Below are 19703 nucleotides of genomic sequence, written 5' to 3' on the forward strand. Positions count from 1 at the left end.
ATGATGTGAAGAATATAAAAAGGATATAGCAGAGCTGAAGGAAATGAAACAGTCAATCAGGGAACTTAAAGATGCAATGGAAAGTATCAGCAACAGGTTAGACCATGCAGAAGAAAGAATTTCAGAGGTAGAAGACAAAGTTTTTGAGATAACTCAGATAGCAAAAGAGGCAGAAAAGAAGAGAGAGAAAGCAGAACGTTCACTGTCAGAATTATGGGACTTTATGAAACGTTCCAACATACGAGTTATAGGAATTCCAGAAGGGGAAGAAGAATGCCCCAGAGGAATGGAAGCCATACTAGAGAATATTATAAAAGAAAATTTCCCAAACATCACCAAAGATTCTGACACACTGCTTTCAGAGGGATATTGGACCCCAGGTCACCTCAACTCTAACCGAGCTTCTCCAAGACACATCGTGATGAACCTGTCCAAAGTCAAGACAAAAGAAAAGATTCTGCAAGCGGCCAGGAGTAAGCGCCAGTTGACCTACAGGGGCAAATCCATCAGAGTGACCTCAGACTTCTCTAATGAAACTTTCCAAGCAAGAAGACAATGGTCATCTACCTTTAATCTACTTAAACAGAACAATTTTCAGCCCAGAATTCTGTACCCTGCTAAGCTAAGCTTCAAAATTGACGGAGAAATCAAATCATTTACAGATATACAAACATTGAGGAAATTCGCCACAACAAGACCAGCTCTACAGGAAATACTTCAACCTGTTCTGCACACTGACCACCACAATGGATCAGCAGCAAAGTAAGAACTCAGAAATCAAAGGACAGAACCTAACCTCCACACTGATGCAAAAGATAAAACTAAGCAATGGACTCTCACCAAATAAGACGAATAGAATACTACCACACTTATCAATTATCTCCATAAATGTTAATGGCTTGAATTCCCCACTGAAGAGACATAGATTGGCTGACTGGATTAAAAAACACAAGCCATCCATTTGCTGTCTGCAAGAAACACACCTGGCTTCAAAAGACAAATTAAAGCTCCGAGTCAAGGGTTGGAAGACAATTTTTCAGGCAAATGGAATTCAGAAGAAAAGAGGAGTTGCAATCTTATTTTCAGATACATGTGGATTTAAAGCAACTAAAGTCAAAAAAGACAAAGATGGTCACTTTATATTGGTCAAGGGAAAGCTACAACAAGAACACATTTCAATTCTAAATATCTATGCACCAAATTTAAATGCTCCCAGATTCTTGAAACAGACCTTACTCAGTCTGAGCAATAGGATATCTGATAATACCATCATAACAGGGGACTTTAACACACCTCTTACAGAGCTGGACAGATCCTCTAAACAGAAATTAAACAAAGATATAAGAGATTTAAATGAGACCCTAGAACAATTATGCTTGATAGACGCATATAGAACACTCCACCCCAAAGATAAAGAATATACATTCTTCTCATCACCCCATGGAACATTCTCCAAAATTGATCATATCCTGGGACACAAAACAAATATCAACAGAATCAAAAGAATTGAAATTTTACCTTGTATCTTTTCAGACCATAAGGCACTAAAGGTGGAACTCAACTCTAACAAAAATGCTCAACCCCACCCAAAGGCATGGAAATGAAACAATCTTCTGTTGAATAACAGATGGGTGCAGGAAGAAATAAAACAGGAAATCACTAACTTCTTTGAGCATAACAACAATGAGGACACAAGCTACCAAAACCTGTGGGATACTGCAAAAGCAGTTTTGAGAGGAAAATTCATCGCTTTAGATGCCTACATTCGAAAAACAGACAGAGATCACATCAACAATCTCACAAGAGACTTTATGGAATTGGAAAAAGAAGAACAATCTAAGCCTAAACTCAGTAGAAGAAAAGAAATATCCAAAATCAAATCAGAGATCAATGAAATTGAAAACAAAGGAATCATTCAGAAAATTAATGAAACAAGGAGTTGGTTTTTTGAAAAAATAAATAAAATAGATAAACCATTGGCCAGACTAACTAGAAATAGAAAAGTAAAATCTCTAGTAACCTCAATCAGAAACGATAAAGGGGAAATAACAACTGATTCCACAGAGATACAAGAGATCATCTCTGAATACTACCAGAAACTCTATGCCCAGAAATTTGAGAATGTGAAGGAAATGGATCAATATTTGGAATCACACCCTCTCTCTAGACTTAGCCAGGAAGAAATAGACCTCCTGAACAGACCAATTTCAAGCACTGAGATCAAAGAAACAATAAAAAAGCTTCCAACTAAAAAATGCCCTGGTCCAGATGGCTTCACTCCAGAATTCTATCAAACCTTCAAGGAAGAGCTTATTCCTGTACTGCAGAAATTATTCCAAAAAACTGAGGAAGAAGGAATCTTCCCCAACACATTCTATGAAGCAAACATCACCCTGATACCAAAACCAGGAAAAGACCCAAACAAAAAGGAGAATTTCAGACCAATCTCACTCATGAATATAGATGGAAAAATTCTCAACAAAATCCTAGCCAATAGATTATCATCAAAAAAGTCATTCATCATGATCAAGTAGGCTTCATCCCAGGGATGCAAGGCTGGTTTAACATACGCAAGTCCATAAACGTTATCCACCATATTAACAGAGGCAAAAATAAAGATCACATGATCCTCTCAATAGATGCAGAAAAAGCATTTGATAAAATCCAGCATCCTTTTCTTATTAGAACACTGAAGAGTATAGGCATAGGTGGCACATTTCTAAAACTGATTGAAGCTATCTATGACAAACCCACAGCCAATATTTTACTGAATGGAGTAAAACTGAAAGCTTTTCCTCTTAGAACTGGAACCAGACAAGGTTGTTCTCTGTCACCTTTACTATTCAACATAGTGCTGGAAGTTCTAGCCAATACAATTAGGCAAGACAAGGAAATCAAGGGAATCCAAATGGGAGCAGAGGAGGTCAAACTCTCCCTCTTTGCTGACGACATGATCTTATACTTAGAGAACCCCAAAGACTCAACCACAAGACTCCTAGAAGTCATCAAAAAATACAGTAATGTTTCAGAATATAAAATCAATGTCCACTAGTCAGTATCCTTTGTATGCACCAATAACAGTCAAGATGAGAAGCTAATTAAGGACACAACTCCCTTCACCATAGTTTCAAAGAAAATGAAATACCTAGGAATATACCTAACGAAGGAGGTGAAGGACCTCTATAAAGAAAACTATGAAATCCTCAGAAAGGAAATAGCAGAGGATATTAACAAATGAAAGAACATACCATGCTCATGGCTTGGAAGAATCAACATTGTTAAAATGTCTATACTTCCCAAAGCAATCTACCTATTCAATGCCATTCCTATCAAAGTACCTACATCGTACTTTCAAGATTTGGAAAAAATGATTCTGCGTTTTGTATGGAACCGGAAAAAACCCCGTATAGCTAAGGCAGTTCTTAGTAACAAAAATAAAGCTGGGGGCATCAGCATACCAGATTTTAGTCTGTACTACAAAGCCATAGTGGTCAAGACAGCATGGTACTGGCACAAAAACAGAGACATAGACACTTGGAATCGAATTGAACACCAAGATATGAAACTAACATCTTACAACCACCTAATCTTCGATAAACCAAACAAGAACTTACCTTGGGGGAAAGACTCCCTATTCAATAAATGGTGTTGGGAGAATTGGATGTCTGCGTGTAAAAGAATGAAACTGGACCCACACCTTTCCCCACTCACAAAAATTGATTCAAGATGGATAAAAGACTTAAATTTAAGGCATGAAACAATAAAAATCCTCAAAGAAAGCATAGGAAAAACACTGGAAGATATTGGCCTGGGGGAAGACTTCATGAAGAAGACTGCCATGGCAATTGCAACAACAACAAAAATAAACAAATGGAACTTCATTAAACTGAAAAGCTTCTGTACAGCTAAGGTGACGATAACCAAAGCAAAGAGACAACCCACACAATGGGAAAGGATATTTGCATATTTTCAATCAGACAAAAGCTTGATAACCAGGATCTATAGAGAACTCAAATTAATCCACATGAAAAAAGCCAACAATCCCTGTATCAATGGGCAAGAGACATGAATAGAACTTTCTCTAAAGATGACAGACGAATGGCTAACAAACACATGAAAAAATGTTCATCATCTCTATATATTAGAGAAATGCAAATCAAAACATCCCTGAGATATCATCTAACCCCAGTGAGAATGGCCCACATCACAAAATCTCAAAACTGCAGATGCTGGCGTGGATGTGGAGAGAAGGGAACACTTTTACACTGCTGGTGGGACTGCAAACTAGTACAACCTTTCTGGAAGGAAGTATGGAGAAACCTCAAAGCACTCAACCTAGACCTCCCATTCGATCCTGCAATCCCATTACTGGGCATCTACCCAGAAGGAAAAAAGTCCTTTTATCATAAGGACACTTGTACTAGACTGTTTATGGCAGCTCAATTTACAATCGCCAAAATGTGGAAACAGCCTAAATGCCCACCAACCCAGGAATGGATTAACAAGCTGTGGTATATGTATACCATGGAATACTATTCAGCCATTAAAAAAAATGGAGACTTTACATCCTTCGTATTAACCTGGATGGTAGTGGAAGACATTATTCTTAGTAAAGCATCACAAGAATGGAGAAGCATGAATCCTATGTACTCAATCTTGATATGAGGACAATTAATGACAATTAAGGTTATGGGGGGGGAGCAGAAAGAGGGAGGGAGGGAGGGGGGTGGGGCCTTAGTGTGTGTCACACTTTATGGGGGCAAGACATGATTGCAAGAGGGACTTTACCTAACAATTGCAATCAGTGTAACTGGCTTATTGTACCCTCAATGAATCCCCAACAATAAAAAAAAAGAAAAAAAAAAAAAAAAAGAAAAGAAATAGCGGAAGACATTAACAAGGGGTAGAACATCCCATGCTCTTGGCTGGGAAGAATCAAAATTGTTAAGATGTCTATACTACCCAAAGCAATCTACAGATTCAATGCAATCCCATTAAAATACCAATATCATACTTTCAAGATTTGGAAAAAAATAGTACTTGTTTTTTTACGGAACCAGGAAAAAACCCATACAGCCAAGACAATATTTAGTAATAAAAACAAAGCCAGAGGCATCACCCTACCAGTCATGAGGCCTATTACAAGTCCATGGTAATAAAAACAGCATAATATTGTCACAAAAATAGAGGCATAGACATTTGGAATGAAATAGAAAATCAAGAGATAAAACCAATCTCTTATAGCTATATGATCTTTGATAAACTCAACAAAAGCATACACTAGGGAAAAGAATCCCTATTTAATAAATGGTGCTGGAAGAACTGGATAACCACATGTAAAAGTGGATTTGGACCCGCACCTTTCACCACTTACCAAAATTGATTCAAGATGGATAAAAGATTTAAATCTAAGGCTTGAAATGGTAAAAATACTAAAAGAAATTGTGGGAAAAACTCTTGAGGATGTCAGCCTGGGGAGAGATTGTTTTTGAAGAAGCCTCCCATGGCAATTGCAGCAAGAACAAAAATAAACAAATGGGACTAAATTAAACTGAAAAGCTTCCGCCCAGTTTAGGAAACAATAATCAAAGCAAATAGACAACCTTCAGAATGGGAAAAGATATTGGCATATACAAATCTGTCAATGTCTTGGTAACTACATATACACAGAACTCGAATTAACCACAAAAAGGAGCTAATAATCCCATCTATCACTGGGCAAAAGACATGAATAGAACCTTCTCTCAGGAAGAAAAATGGTCAACAAACATGACAAAAAGGCTCATCATTCCTAGTCATCAGAGAAATGCAAACCAAAACCAGCCTGAGATATCACTTAACCTTAGCCAGAATAGCCCACATCACAAAGTCCCAAAGTTCCACACGCTGGTGCAGATGTGGAGAGAGAGGAAGACTTTTACATTTTTGGTGATACTGCAAACTAATACAGCCTCTTTGGAAAGAAGTATGGTTAATCTTCAAAGTACTGAAATTGGACCTCCCATTTGACCACATAATCCCACTACTAGACATCTATTCAGAAGAAAAAAAATCATTTTCTCATAAAGACATTTGCACTAGATTGTTTATTGCAGCTCAATTTACTATTGCCAAGATGTGGAAAGAACTTAAATGCCCACCAAACCTGGAATGGATTAATCAACCATGGTATATGTATACCATGGAACACTATTCAGCAATAAAAAATGATGGTGACTTTACATCTTTTGCATTAACCTGGATGGAGTTGAAACACATTCTTATCTTTAAAGTATCACAAGAATAGAATACCAAATGCCCAATGTACTCAATACTAATATGAAGGCAGCAGACAATCTAATTCACACCCACATAGGAGAAAAACTCATTTAAATTCAAGTTGTATGGAGGGGGAATAAGGGAGGGGAAGAGAAAAGGAAGAAGTTGGAGTGCTCCACTTAATGGGCACAAGTTAGGGGTGTAAGGCACACCTTTTGGGTGCAAGACCCAACTACAAGAGGGATTCTACCTAACAAATTCAAATATTGTGACCTGGTTGTCTATACTCTCACATTGACCTGAAATTAAAAAATAGATAAATAAAAGAGTAATGAGAGAAAGTAAATAAGGAACACATATTTTAGAACAAGTACGAAGTAACTGCTAAAAAAAAAAAAAACAGTAGAAATACAATTACTGTGATTGTTGCTCTATGCTCTGTGCTGAGATGTGCTCTCACACACATGAACTTCCTGTGCTGTGCTGACTCTGTTAAGGGAAACCCCAGATCAAGGCAGTGTGAGAGAGACATTTTAAAGCAAGTTTCTCTATTCACGTCTGTGAAATTAGTAGGTTTAAACTTATTGATGAGAGGACCTATGAAAGGATAGGCTTGGAGGACTCATCAGTTCTGTAGTCCTGCGTCTCTGGAAGCTTGCCAGAGGAAACAAATCTTAACATGGGACCTGAAATTGGAGAAGATTAGTGCCAAGAAATATGTGACAGAAATGGATTTACAACAAGGAATCAACATATGGGAAGACAAGTAATGATTGAAGAAATTTGGAAGGTTGGAAATACATTCAGAAGTATTACCTGTGAAGGAAAGGAGAGTGGGTGCAGAGTCTGAATACACGATCTTCTTAGCCTTCACTTGCCTGACCACATCCCTTCTCTATGTTTATAGATGCAGCAACATGAGAAACTCACCTTCGTGAGGTCAACACCTGGTCAACCAGGTGCATCATTTCATAAATGCGGACCTCAAAAATAGTACTTTAAAAACAGCAAATGACAATGATCTGGTAAGATTTCGATGTATTCATTCAATAAATGTATTAGTGATCTAAATTCATAAAGATACTGTACACAGCTAGAGATGAGAGAAGCTCTCTCAACATTCTGATAATCCCTGTAATTTATAGTTGGGAGACAAGAGGAATGGGATTGTACCTTAGTTAAGAAACTGCTGGATGTGGTTGTTGGAGGCATCTGAAGAGTCGTAACATGCCTCTCGGTGTGAGCTGGGGTTGTGGTGGCCACTGAATGTCTGGGAACCACACTCTGCATCTGAGGAGTCACGGAATGTCTCTGAGTGACATCTGGGGTTGTGCTGGCCACTGAATGGCTGGGAACCACACTCTGCATCTGAGGAGTCATGGAATGTCTCTGAGTGACATCTGGGGTTGTGGTGGCCACTGAACAGTTGGGAACCACACTCTGCATCTGAGGAGTCATGGAATGTCTCTGAGTGACATCTGGATTTGTGTTGGCCAATGAACAGCTGGGAACCACACTCTGCATCTGAGGGGTCATGGAATGACTCTGAGTGACATCTGGGGTTGTGCTGGCCACTGAACATCTGGGAACCACACTCTGCATCTGAGGAGTCATAGAATGTCTCTGAGTGACATCTGGGGTTGTGCTGGCCACTGAACAGCTGGGAACCTCACTCTGCATCTGAGGAGTCACGGGATTCCTTTGAGTGAGAGCTGGGGTTGTGCTGGCCACTGAACAGCTGGGAACCACACTCTGCATCTGAGGAATCATGGGATTCCTTTGAGTGAGAGCTGGGGTTGTGCTGGCCACTGAACAGCTGGGAACCACACTCTGCATCTGAGGAGTTACGGGATTCCTTTGAGTGAGAGCTGGGGTTGTGCTGGCCACTGAACAGCTGGGAACCACACTCTGCATCTGAGGAGTCATGGAATGTCTCTGAGTGACATCTCGGGTTGTGCTGGCCACTGAACAGCTGGGAACCACACTCTGCATCTGAGGAGTCACGGGATTCCTTTGAGTAAGAGCTGGGGTTGTGCTGGCCACTGAATGGCTGAGAAACACAATCTGCATCTGAGGAGACACAGGATTCCTCTGAGAGAGAGCTGGAGTTGTGCTGGCCACTGAACAGCTGGGAACCACACTCTGCATCTGAGGAGTCACGGGATTCCTTTGAGTGCGAGCTGGAGTTATGCTGGTCACTGAATGGCTGGGAACCACACTCTGCATCTGAGGAGTCACGGGATTCCTTTGAGTGAGAGCTGGGGTTGTGCTGGCCACTGAATTGCTGGGAACCACAATCTGCATCTGAGGAGTCATGGGATTCCTTTGAGTGAGAGCTGCAGTTGTGCTGGCCACTGAACGGCTGGGAACCACACTCTGCATCTGAGGAGTCACAGGATTCCTCTGAGAGAGAGTTGGGGTTGTGCTGGCCACTGGACAGCTGGGAACCACACTCTGCATCTGAGGAGTCAGGGGATTCCTTTGAGTGAGAGCTGGGGTTGTGCTGGCCACTGAACAGCTGGGAACCACACTCTGCATCTGAGGAGTCACAGGATTCCTTTGAGTGAGAGCTGGGGTTGTGCTGGCCACTGAACAGCTGGGAACCACACTCTGCATCTGAGGAGTCACAGGATTCCTTTGAGTGAGAGCTGGGGTTGTGCTGGCCACTGAACAGCTGGGAACCACACTCTGCATCTGAGGAGTCACGGGATTCCTTTGAGTGAGAGCTGGGGTTGTGCTGGCCACTGAATGGCTGAGAAACACAATCTGCATCTGAGGAGTCACAGGATTCCTCTGAGAGAGAGTTGGGGTTGTGCTGGCCACTGAACAGCTGGGAACCACACTCTGCATCTGAGGAGTCACGGGATTCCTTTGAGTAAGAGCTGGGGTTGTGCTGGCCACTGAATGGCTGAGAAACACAATCTGCATCTGAGGAGACACAGGATTCCTCTGAGAGAGAGCTGGAGTTGTGCTGGCCACTGAACAGCTGGGAACCACACTCTGCATCTGAGGAGTCACGGGATTCCTTTGAGTGCGAGCTGGAGTTATGCTGGCCACTGAATGGCTGGGAACCACATTCTGCATCTGAGGAGTCACGGGATTCCTTTGAGTGAGAGCTGGGGTTGTGCTGGCCACTGAATGGCTGGGAACCACACTCTGCATCTGGGGAGTCACGGGATTCCTTTGAGTGAGAGCTGGGGTTGTGCTGGCCACTGAATGGCTGGGAACCACAATCTGCATCTGAGGAGTCATGGGATTCATTTGAGTGAGAGCTGCAATTGTGCTGGCCACTGAACGGCTGGGAACCACACTCTGCATCTGAGGAGTCACAGGATTCCTCTGAGAGAGAGCTGGGGTTGTGCTGGCCACTGGACAGCTGGGAACAACACTCTGCATCTGAGGAGTCACGGGATTCCTTGGAGTGAGAGCTGGGGTTGTGCTGGCCACTGAACGGCTGGGAACCACACTCTGCATCTGAGGAGTCATGGAATGACTCTGAGTGACATCTGGGGTTGTGCTGGCCACTGAAGGGTTTGCAACCATGCTCTGCACGGTGGGTAGATTCACAGTCTTGGAGTCATATTTCCTCTGCTTTGCTTTTGGCTTTACCTGAAAGTATTTATTTTTCTGTTGAATGTTTTTCAACATCAGAAGCAGCACAATATCTTTTCATTTCTGAGAATATCATCTTTTATTAGGTTTTAATAAATGTCGGTTACCTCCAAACATAGTCTGTCTCTAATAGATGGTGCAGGCAATTGCCAACATATTTTTTGCTAACATGTAAAATCATTAGGCATTCTTCCGAATAAAATATTTCACCGTTTACTTTTTTTTTTTTAACGGTAAAGAATCCTTTTCTGTGTTTATGACAAAGGACACCTCAGCAGAGACTGCTTTTTATCTCTCTACCATCAATTTCCCATACCTTTTGACACATACCGGAATTGTACAGAAATCACAAGCTATTTTACAATTTTGATTTTTTTTGTATTTGACATTTTCTCTGCCTAGAAGTCTTGCCAAAGTTTATCTTTACTTGGCTAAGACTAACAGTAGCTACTACATGTTTATGAGGAATTATGTTTCTCATAATTTACAAGGCACTGAGATAAGAAATACACATCCATAATTTCATTAACTCTAAAATCAGCTGACGAGGAACATTTAAGATACTTCTGACTATCATACAACAAATGAGCTATATGCAGACCAAGTCCATCGTACTCCAAATCCCTAGCTTTTCACCCCTATGTGAGATTAATATCACATATTCCTAATTTCTTCAAATATTTAGTATTTAGCACTAAATTAAAAACCCAATGAAACCTGTAATAATGCCACTCTCTTCACATGTTTTGATATATTTCTGTATTGAAATACAAGTAAGAGCATCACCTATTTTCTCATGCCTCCTACATGACTCTATGTATAAAAAAGAAGAAATCTGGTTCTTGATAAACTTAATCCATATGAATATGTTCTTTGGGAACTTATATTTCTTTATCTAATTCTCACCTGAATGAAACTATGTATTTCAGAAATCAGTTGTGACAGCTGGTTCTTTTTTCTCAGTCGAAAGCAGATGAGTTCCAGTTTATCTCCTTTCTCACAAGGGATATTGTGACATTTTCCTTTCCCCACTACTTCTATGTTTCCTGTATCATCATTAATTTCATAGACTGTGTTGTTCTTATTCACTGTTTTCTGCAACAGAAAATTAATATCCAATTCCAGAGAACATAGTTAATAACGACCACACAGATGGAAAAGTCCCCTGCGATGGGTTAAAACAAGTCTTAGGACAGCACGTGCTAGAAATGTGTAGACACACAGGTGCCTTCTGCCAGGTTTTCTCAGTGAGATCTTCCTTATTATCCTTTTTAAGTCTTTCATGTCTTATGTATTTCTCTGACAGTTACGGAACAATGGGTTATCTTCCTAATTTCTACAATTTTCATCTACAGGACAGCCGTGTTTCCCAAAGCACCTTTATGCAGAGAAATATGAAATCTGAGTTAGGCTTTTTAAATCCTTTTCCCCTATGCAAAATTAGATGGCAATCTGCTGTAACTATTTATTCAGTATGATTTGGGTGATATGGAATAAAAAGCAAGCTTCTAGAAACTTCCGAATTACTTTTTCTACCTTCTTCATTTACTGAGTCTTTATCCCCCTCTTGAACTCAGGTCCTTGAGCTCGAACTTTCTAGTTTCGTACCCACCAAGGAAGGTGCTCATCAATTCCAGAATTTCGCTTATAACAATGATCACTTTAAGAGTAAGGACAGGAAGTAATGCAAGCAAAATAAGGGATTCTTCTAGAAAACAAATATACTCTGTTGTGAGCTATCTCACAACAGAGATATTATATGACTCAACAACAGGGTAGAGATGGTTTCTTGGATTTACATGTTCTATGACAGCCAAATTCCTGATTTTGGACCCTGTTATACCTGGAAATCCACTTTGTGCTCCTTTTTTTTTTTTTTACTATATATGTAAGTATTGAGATTAGATTACCTCATTCTCTAAGTAACGCCTACACTGATATTTCTCAATTGCTCAATACCTCTTTGATGAATGAGTCTCACTGGTTAGATCATCATCCTAATTCCTGACTGCCTTTGTTTTTCCAGGTTTAATCAGTTAATTCACTTCTTGCTCTGATGGTAAAAACTGGAGCTCAAATCTCAAAGGGAAATACTTCAAAATGAAAATATACTGATTATTGCCATAGTTGGGGTAATGATAAAAAATAAATTCAGTAGAGTGTGTATATGGATCTGGGGCCCATACTTTCCTTATTCATTGTGGCTTAGAATACACAGTCATAGCTCATGAAGTCTCAAGTTTTCTCAGTGAACATTTTCCTAACAGGTACAGGGTAGTATTTGGAGAAAGAAAACATGGGAGGGAGAATATTAGTAGGTTCCCTAATTTCCAGCCTTATCCTGACAATAAGGCTAGTGCAAGCAAAATAAGGGGTTGTTCTAGGAAACAAACATACTGTGTTGTGAGCTATTAATCACAGGAGACAGCTTATCATTAGTCTTGTGAGAGTCCTGGGTTCTAATGTTCAGTAAACAGGCGAACTCCATTTAACACCAAAAGGTCTTTAAGTTTTAGGCATTAGTGAGAAATGAAACTAAACAATTTACCTTCTGTAGCATGAATAATCCATAGACAACAGTTCCCGAAGCTTGTGTTTGAAAAACATCAATCTTCAGGGTTTCCTGTGCTCTGTTTATGATGTTTACTGGAACCTCAAGCTTTTGTTCAGGACCAGCTTCAGATACAGAAGAGGCTTCATTTACCTCTAGAAGATGGTCATATTCCAAATAATCTGATATAGTAATGATTTTATCTCTGCTGATGTATTTCTTTAAGTTGATATCTAAAACCTTCATATGAAAGAATTTTCTCTCTGTAGCCACTGTTGCATGAAACATCGTTTTCTTCTCCTTTTCCGAGGACTCATATTTGAATGGGTCTGTTGTACTCAGTACCATCACTGTCATCGGGCCCTTTTGGAGATGATTCGCTCTGGTATTTACTTGAGGCTTGGTCTGTGGTTTTGGCTTCTGTGTATGATAGCATATGAGGAAAAAAGGGAAATTTGTGAGTAGGAAATACTGAATCACTATTCAGTGACCTCCATTCATAACACCAAGTCCAACATTTACAGATGTATAGAGCTGTGGCCAGGACTGAAAATCACTGAGCAGAGCAGGAGAACAAGTCCTGAACTGGGGTCACAGCCAGGGCACGAGACAGAGGAGCCTACATGTGTGAAAAGCAGGAGAACTTTTGGTGACAGAATGATCCTTAAGAACTAAACTACACGAGAAGCATAAGATTTGTAACCTTGGGCTGGGCGTGGTGGCTCATGGCTGTAATCCCAGCACTCTGGGAGGCCCAGGTGGGAGGACCGCTTGAGCTCAGGAGTTCAAGACCAGTGAGAACAAAAGTGAGACCCTGTCTCTAAAAATAACTGGGTGTTGTGGTCAGCGTCTGTAGTCCTAGCTTCTTGGGAAACTGAGGCAAGCGAGTCATTTGAGCCCAAGAGTTTGAGGTTGCTGTGAGTTATGATGTCAAAGCACTCAACACCACGGTGACTGAGTGAAATGTTGTCTCAAAAAAAAAATAATAATAATAGTGTAAGAGCAGTGGATTTTGAGAGCATTGTCATGAAGTAATTTTAAAGAAATTTACAAAATCATAAATTGTAGTCTTACTCTTATCAGGGTGCAGTGTCAGTGCACAGAAATAAACAAATAAATGAAACAGCACTGAAATGGAAAATGGCGCTGGCTGAAAACCACAGACATGAAGTTTTCAGTTAACACCAGAGTGGACTGGGCAATTTTGAGAGTCACAATTCCTCATAGTGTAGTTCCTCAATGTAATGCTTAGTAATGTCACAGCAGGTGGGAACACACGAGGTCTGAAGCCTTTATAACACCCCAGCGTCAGCAGGTGCAGGGTCGAGACACTCTCGGACTGCCATTTCCACCACCACAGCATTTCCCAATGTCAGGGCTCCAGCTCACTGTCAGAAACCTGGGATCAGCATGATTTGTCTTTAATATTCTTTCTCTACAACATCCTGTCTTCTTAAATTGAAGAAGAACACTTTAAATGAAGGGAAAGTTGTTTTTGTCAATAAGAAAAATTGTGAGAGGCCTGGGTGGGGCTCATCCACAATCCAGCAGGCTCTGGGGTGCTCTGGACCGGGATGCCACACACAGTGATCACCTGCAGGTGACAGGACTTTATTGGACGTGACTTCTCATTAACGTGACCCGTGTAGCCTAACTCAGTAAAGTCCTTCCCCCCATGCAAGTTAACCAGTTAGAATATTAGTAGCAGAAATATGAAACCTTATAAGGAGTCACATGAATGCAGGGAACCCAGGAAGGGAATTGTATAGCAACTGTGAGAGACAGAGTAAGAGAAAACATTGTGTGATACCACTTCAAGAAAAATTATATGTACTTACATGAAAAAATCTGCTGGAGTGTAGAAAACGTGCTTAATTTCAGTTGTCATAAATATTAGAAAAGGAAAAAAAAGAAATTTCTACCATAGGAAACACCATGAAGTTTTCACCACGCTCCCTGGGGACTAAGTGAGGATTTCCATGTTGGGATATAGACAGTGAGCGGGGCTGGCTAGGTAAGAGTTCTCCAGGTGAAGGTAACATGGTATGTGAAAATCCTGTATAAACGGTAACAGTGTTGGTGAAAAAAACCTGAACAGATTAGAAGCAAAGGGAAAGGTGTAAGTGAGATGGGAGCAGTGGACAGTGAACCAACCCCTGTATCCTTCTGTACTGTTGTGCTGCAGTCCCCAACCCTCGGCCGTGGACATGTACAGTTTCCTGGCCTGTCAGGATCCAGGCCACGCAGCCCCAGGTGAGCTGTGAGAGAGCAAAGATCCGCCTGCATTTACAGCTGCTCCTCATCTTTGCATCACTGCCCGAGCGCCACCTTCTGGCACGTCCGTGGTGGCATGAGCTTCCCACTGTTTACAGCTTCCTACTGTAAACTGCGTTTGTGAGGGATCTAGGTTCTGCGCTCCTCATGAGAATCTAAATCTAGCTCCACTCCCCTGCCCAATCCTTAGAAAAATTGTCCTACATTATACCGGTGACTGGTGGCAAAAAGACTGAGGACTGCTGCTACGGACCCTCCAGCTCTCTCTCCCTCCTCCAGACAACTCAGAACAGAAAACATTCTGCACTGCCAAGTTCATCAATATCCCTGTGAAAGCAAAAGCTTAAAATGTCGTAAATTCTCAATATATATACATGTGATTAACTGCCTAATTATTGATGCTATTTTTTTTTTTTTTTTTGTAGAGAGAGAGTCTCACTTTCTGGCCCTCGGTAGAGTACCGTGGCATCACACAGCTCACAGCAACCTCCAACTCATGGGCTTAAGCGATTCTCTTGCCTCAGCCTCCGGAGTAGCTGGGACTACAGGCGTCCGCCACAACGCCCGGCTATTTTTTTGTTGCAGTTCAGCCGGGGCCGGGCTTGAACCTGCCACCCTCGGTATATGGGGCCGGCGCCTTACCAACTGAGCCACAGGCGCCACCCTATTGATGCTATTTTTAAGAGGATGAAATACAATTTCTATATTTTGTATTATAGAAGCAAAAATTTAACCAAAGGAGGCCAGAAAGAGGGTACCTCAATTGAAGGCATGTCGGCTGGAGCTGATGAGGTCTGGGGAGGTGAGGGATGGCTGATGGCTGTGGGCACGTCCACTCCTATGGGACAGGGAGGCTGAGTCTGCTCCTTGGACATCTTCTTCCTTTTGGACCCATCATTTTGGGGGGCTGTCTTTTTTCTTTTCTGGAAGTAGTTTGGTTTTTGTGTTATTCCTTTGATGTGTCACACAAAGGAGCTCATGTTTTCCTTCTTGGCTAGTAGGCTTATTATACCTATCAAAGTGTTTCATGGAAACGTAAGGGGTGCTGCCCATGTCTGGCCAGTTTCAAGAGGTGGACATACATGTATATGGTTTCTTTAAACAAGGAAAGAGGAAATCGAGAAATAATTTCATTTCACTAATTACCTCTGTTGAGAGACGTGCTGATTTGGAAGTAAAAAACTAGGGTTTTATAAACATGGCCCAAGCATTTTCCTATCTGATTCCCACGTTAACACTTCTCTTTCCTGGAGATGAAGTTATACTTAGGTTATGTATATTTAAATTATGCTTACTAAAGTTTTTGGCCTATTATCTTGCACAAAGAGGAAGATCAATTATTAAACAATTTGTCTAATCTGAAACTTGAGGGGAAACCAATGAAGACATCACTGCCTGATGGAGAGATTGAATGAAAGGGCTCAGCACAGAGTACCTCTATGTAACTTGACACCTGTTGCTCTTCCTCAGTCTCACCTGAGGTCCAGGAGTCACCTCTGCCCCCTCAGACGTGACAGTGTTGCTTGTGCTGGGTGCAGGTACAGCAGGACTGTCTTCGTCCTGCTTGTTCTTTTTGGAGGGGGGTTTTCCTTTTGCTGGTGTGGATCTCCTTTTCATAACTAATGCAGAAAACAAGAGGACATGTATAAGCCCAGCGCTGCTGGTCTCACAGAGCCCCACTAATTCCTCTCAGCTCCTGCTGAGGGCTCAGGGGTGCTTCAGGTGCCTCCACTGCACCAGCCCAGCCTGGGCTCAAGGTGAACCGAGGCCACAGTCACAGCACAGGCACAGACACCTTCTCGTGGTGCTCGGTGCTTCCTGTACCCCTCCCCTGTGCCCTGAGCACCTCCTTCCTGTCCTCTGAACTGCAAGACATCAGGCAACCCCTCCCCAGTCCTGTATCCATCATTTCCTTTTGAAAATCAAAGACTGTCCTGGTGCTGCTTAGTGCTGTTCTCCAGATAACCTGTTCACATGGCAGAACAGTGAGTGCAGATGCGAGACAGATTTTCAAGGTGAGATAGGGCAGTTTGGGACTCCTGACTTAAAGAATATATATACACAGTAATACCTCTATAAGTTATCATCGAATTGACTATAACAAGCTGGTCAGCATAGGAACTGTAGTGATAGGTACATGTACTTTCCTTTCTGAGTATAAAAATTAGGTCAAGTTAAGGAGGTGGTCAATGGTAGGGAGGTGGTCAATGACTGAGGTTCTGTTGTGTGTACACACACACGCATTCTATACACATATAGTAACTCAATGATTTTTATGACAGGGAAGAGCATGCTTCTTAGCAGTAGGCTTAAACTTTACTGCCTCTTTTAGTATGAGGGTTAATGATGCATTAAATAGTCTCAATGGGACAAATACATTAATTGGTTAAAAGTTTACTTTCAAATAGAAACAACAAATTTTAAATTTTTATTTTGTCATGGTCTCATCTTTCTAAGGTATGGGAAATCTCAGTCTCTCTTCAACTCCCTCTCACTGCATTCCAAACACACCCTCCAAAACACAGCAAACTGCTTTAGAATTAGAAATCTCTGTTGTTAATCTATTGCAATCAGAAAGCAACAACACTATCAAGGCCACTGAGACATAAATTATGACAGGGATGTGCCACCTATGTGCAAGGTGGGGCTCTACTCGAGGTTGAGAAGGGCTGGGGACAGTGGCAGGGAGGGAGTGTTCTCTGTTACCTTTTGCCTTTTCTCTTTTAAGAATGTCAACAAAGGCTTGAAGTGATGCTATTTCTTTGCAGACATTTATCAGTTTGTCCACACCAGCATCTTCCGGGAACTTCTTTACGATCAGGTTAGCAAATTGAACTATGCCACATTCATCTTGCATTTTTGAAGTCAGTTTTAATGGATCTGTCAGTAAGAACTTGACCATTTTAAACTGGTCATCATTGATTTCTTCTAATCCTTTAATCAGAATAATCTTCCAGCATTCATTGGCCATCTCTGAAGACACAGGTGAGCATACAAGAGAAAAATGGCATACAATATTACACACGTACACAATTTAAATGACTGTTTGTGCCGACCTGAGGAGCCAAGGTTTTCTCCATGGATGTGTGTGACAAAAGGGAATGACGAGATAGGTCACTGTGGAGATAGGGTTGAGAGCTGCTGTATTAGGAACATCTATGAAATTCATCCTGTTTTATGAGGATAGCTGAGTTGTGTGTGGTGGAAGGAGGTATGGAAATGGGCAATCACTATGGAGTTCTGAGCATGGGTTATATAGCACAAGAGTTTCTGTTCCTTGTCTCATCCAGTATTGGGGCTGGAGCCATCATCCAATGCCTGACTATTTGTTCCTATTTCTTCCCATTCCCACTGTCATTAAACTGGTTTAAGGGTAAATGGTCTGCAGCCTCCTACCTTAAACAAATACCATTCTGAGTTCTGAGCAGGAGTCCCAACCCAATTCCCCTTTTCTCTGTCCTAGGCGGCTCTCATTCACATACTGCCTGCTGTGGTGCTGACCATGTCCTCTGTGTCCTAATACCACCACTTAGATGAACATCTCCGCAATCTATGGTGCAGGGTTACAGAACTTATTAGCTGAAATGATCTCATTAGCTGCTTGATTTTTTTGGATTTATGTAAGTTTTCTTTCATTAAGCCACATTTTTATTTCACTGATATTCTTTGTGATTCCCTGTTTTCATTTAAAAAAATTTCTTACTCCTAAAATGACTCAGAAGACCTTGAATATCCACATTTTCTTTACTTCTTGTACTTTTGTATTCATTATAACTGATGCTGTGGAAATAGCAGACCTTGTATTTGTGTGCTTCATGACCTTGCTAATTTCTTTCTCACTGCCTGGAAAGCTGTCAAGTTCCCAGTCAGGAACCCTTAGAACATCTATGTCTTGAAATTACTGAACAAGTGTTTTCCAGATAGCCTGACTTCTTTGGGCCTTGTATGTGGATGGAAGTAGTTATGTTGAAAATGGAACCCGGAGGGCAGGACATGCAGTGGTCACTATGGAAGGGCTCTCCCTCCTGGAACCTCAGCACAAATGGCTGTGTTGATTGCACTCACCAGAACCTTGGAACTTTCTGATGGTAAGGTTGGTAATACTTAAACAGACCCAAGGTTTTCCTGTTTACTTTTACATGCACCTGGGGCCATCTGGTGGGAATGAGGTCAGCTGACAATAGGAAGGAAAGAAATGAAGCAGGATCAAGAGGCCCTCCGCCTTTTAGAAGCAGTCTTGTTCCCTTGTAAGGTGGAAGTTATGCACTGCCAGGGACATTGAAAGGGCATGGACCTGACTGCCAGAGGGAATTGACCGGCAGATGCTGAAGCCTGACGAGCCACAAGGTTACAACTGACAAAAGCCACCAGTGGACTTGCCAGACTTTCAACCAGCATATGACAAGGCAGAAATGGAGTGGGCTAAGGAGGAAAAGTTACAAAAGGAAGGTGCTGGTTGGCTATTAGATAACTAAGGAAGATGCTACTGCCTGAGGCTTTGGCCTCCCAACTCATCAGGCAATGACATGAAATGACTTATGGAAAAGAGGCTTTAACTGAGTTTGTCTGATCCTGGCTAAAGGGAAGAAACCTGACCCAAATAATTAAAGAAGTGACTTCTCAACATTTAATCTGCCTACAGAACAATCCCAGGCCTGAAAACAAGAATAAGGAACTTTTGTGACATCAAGAAATGGGACCATTTGAGGACTGGCAAGTGGATGTTACCCAGATGGCCTTGACCCATGGGCTGTATTTACTTCTCATACTTGTGGACGCCTTCAGGGTGGGTAGAGGCTTTGCACATCCAAACTGAAAAGGCCCCAGACATAGCGAAAATTCTGCTAAAAGAAGTGATCCACCCCTTCCCCATTATGGGCTTCCAAAGAGCCTACAGAGTAATAATGGTCTGTCATTTGTGGCTGAAGTAACACAAAGAGTAAGCAAATTGGGGGGAACCCGGGGGAAATTGCACATAGCCTGGAGACCTCAATTGTCGGGTAAATTT

At 41.6% G+C, this 19703-nt stretch overlaps 1 protein-coding gene across 2 annotated transcripts in view; it reads right to left on the reverse strand.

Moving 5' to 3' along the window:
- Nucleotides 1-19703, reverse strand: part of LOC128596034 (mucin-4-like) — a 55447-nt gene that overhangs the window by 13622 nt on the left and 22122 nt on the right. For both annotated transcript variants that reach the window (XM_053605375.1, XM_053605374.1), the window contains exons 2-7: nucleotides 17402-17668; nucleotides 16172-16314; nucleotides 15454-15618; nucleotides 12419-12841; nucleotides 10777-10965; nucleotides 7432-9867 (exon numbers count right to left, since the gene is read on the reverse strand). In XM_053605375.1, coding sequence (XP_053461350.1) covers nucleotides 7432-9867; nucleotides 10777-10965; nucleotides 12419-12841; nucleotides 15454-15618; nucleotides 16172-16314; nucleotides 17402-17666 — 3621 coding nt within the window. In that variant the 5' untranslated portion in view covers nucleotides 17667-17668. The remainder of the gene's footprint in view (nucleotides 1-7431; nucleotides 9868-10776; nucleotides 10966-12418; nucleotides 12842-15453; nucleotides 15619-16171; nucleotides 16315-17401; nucleotides 17669-19703) is intronic.

This window comes from Nycticebus coucang, chromosome 10, assembly GCF_027406575.1.
Source record: "Nycticebus coucang isolate mNycCou1 chromosome 10, mNycCou1.pri, whole genome shotgun sequence".
NCBI classification, from domain to species: Eukaryota; Metazoa; Chordata; class Mammalia; order Primates; family Lorisidae; genus Nycticebus; species Nycticebus coucang.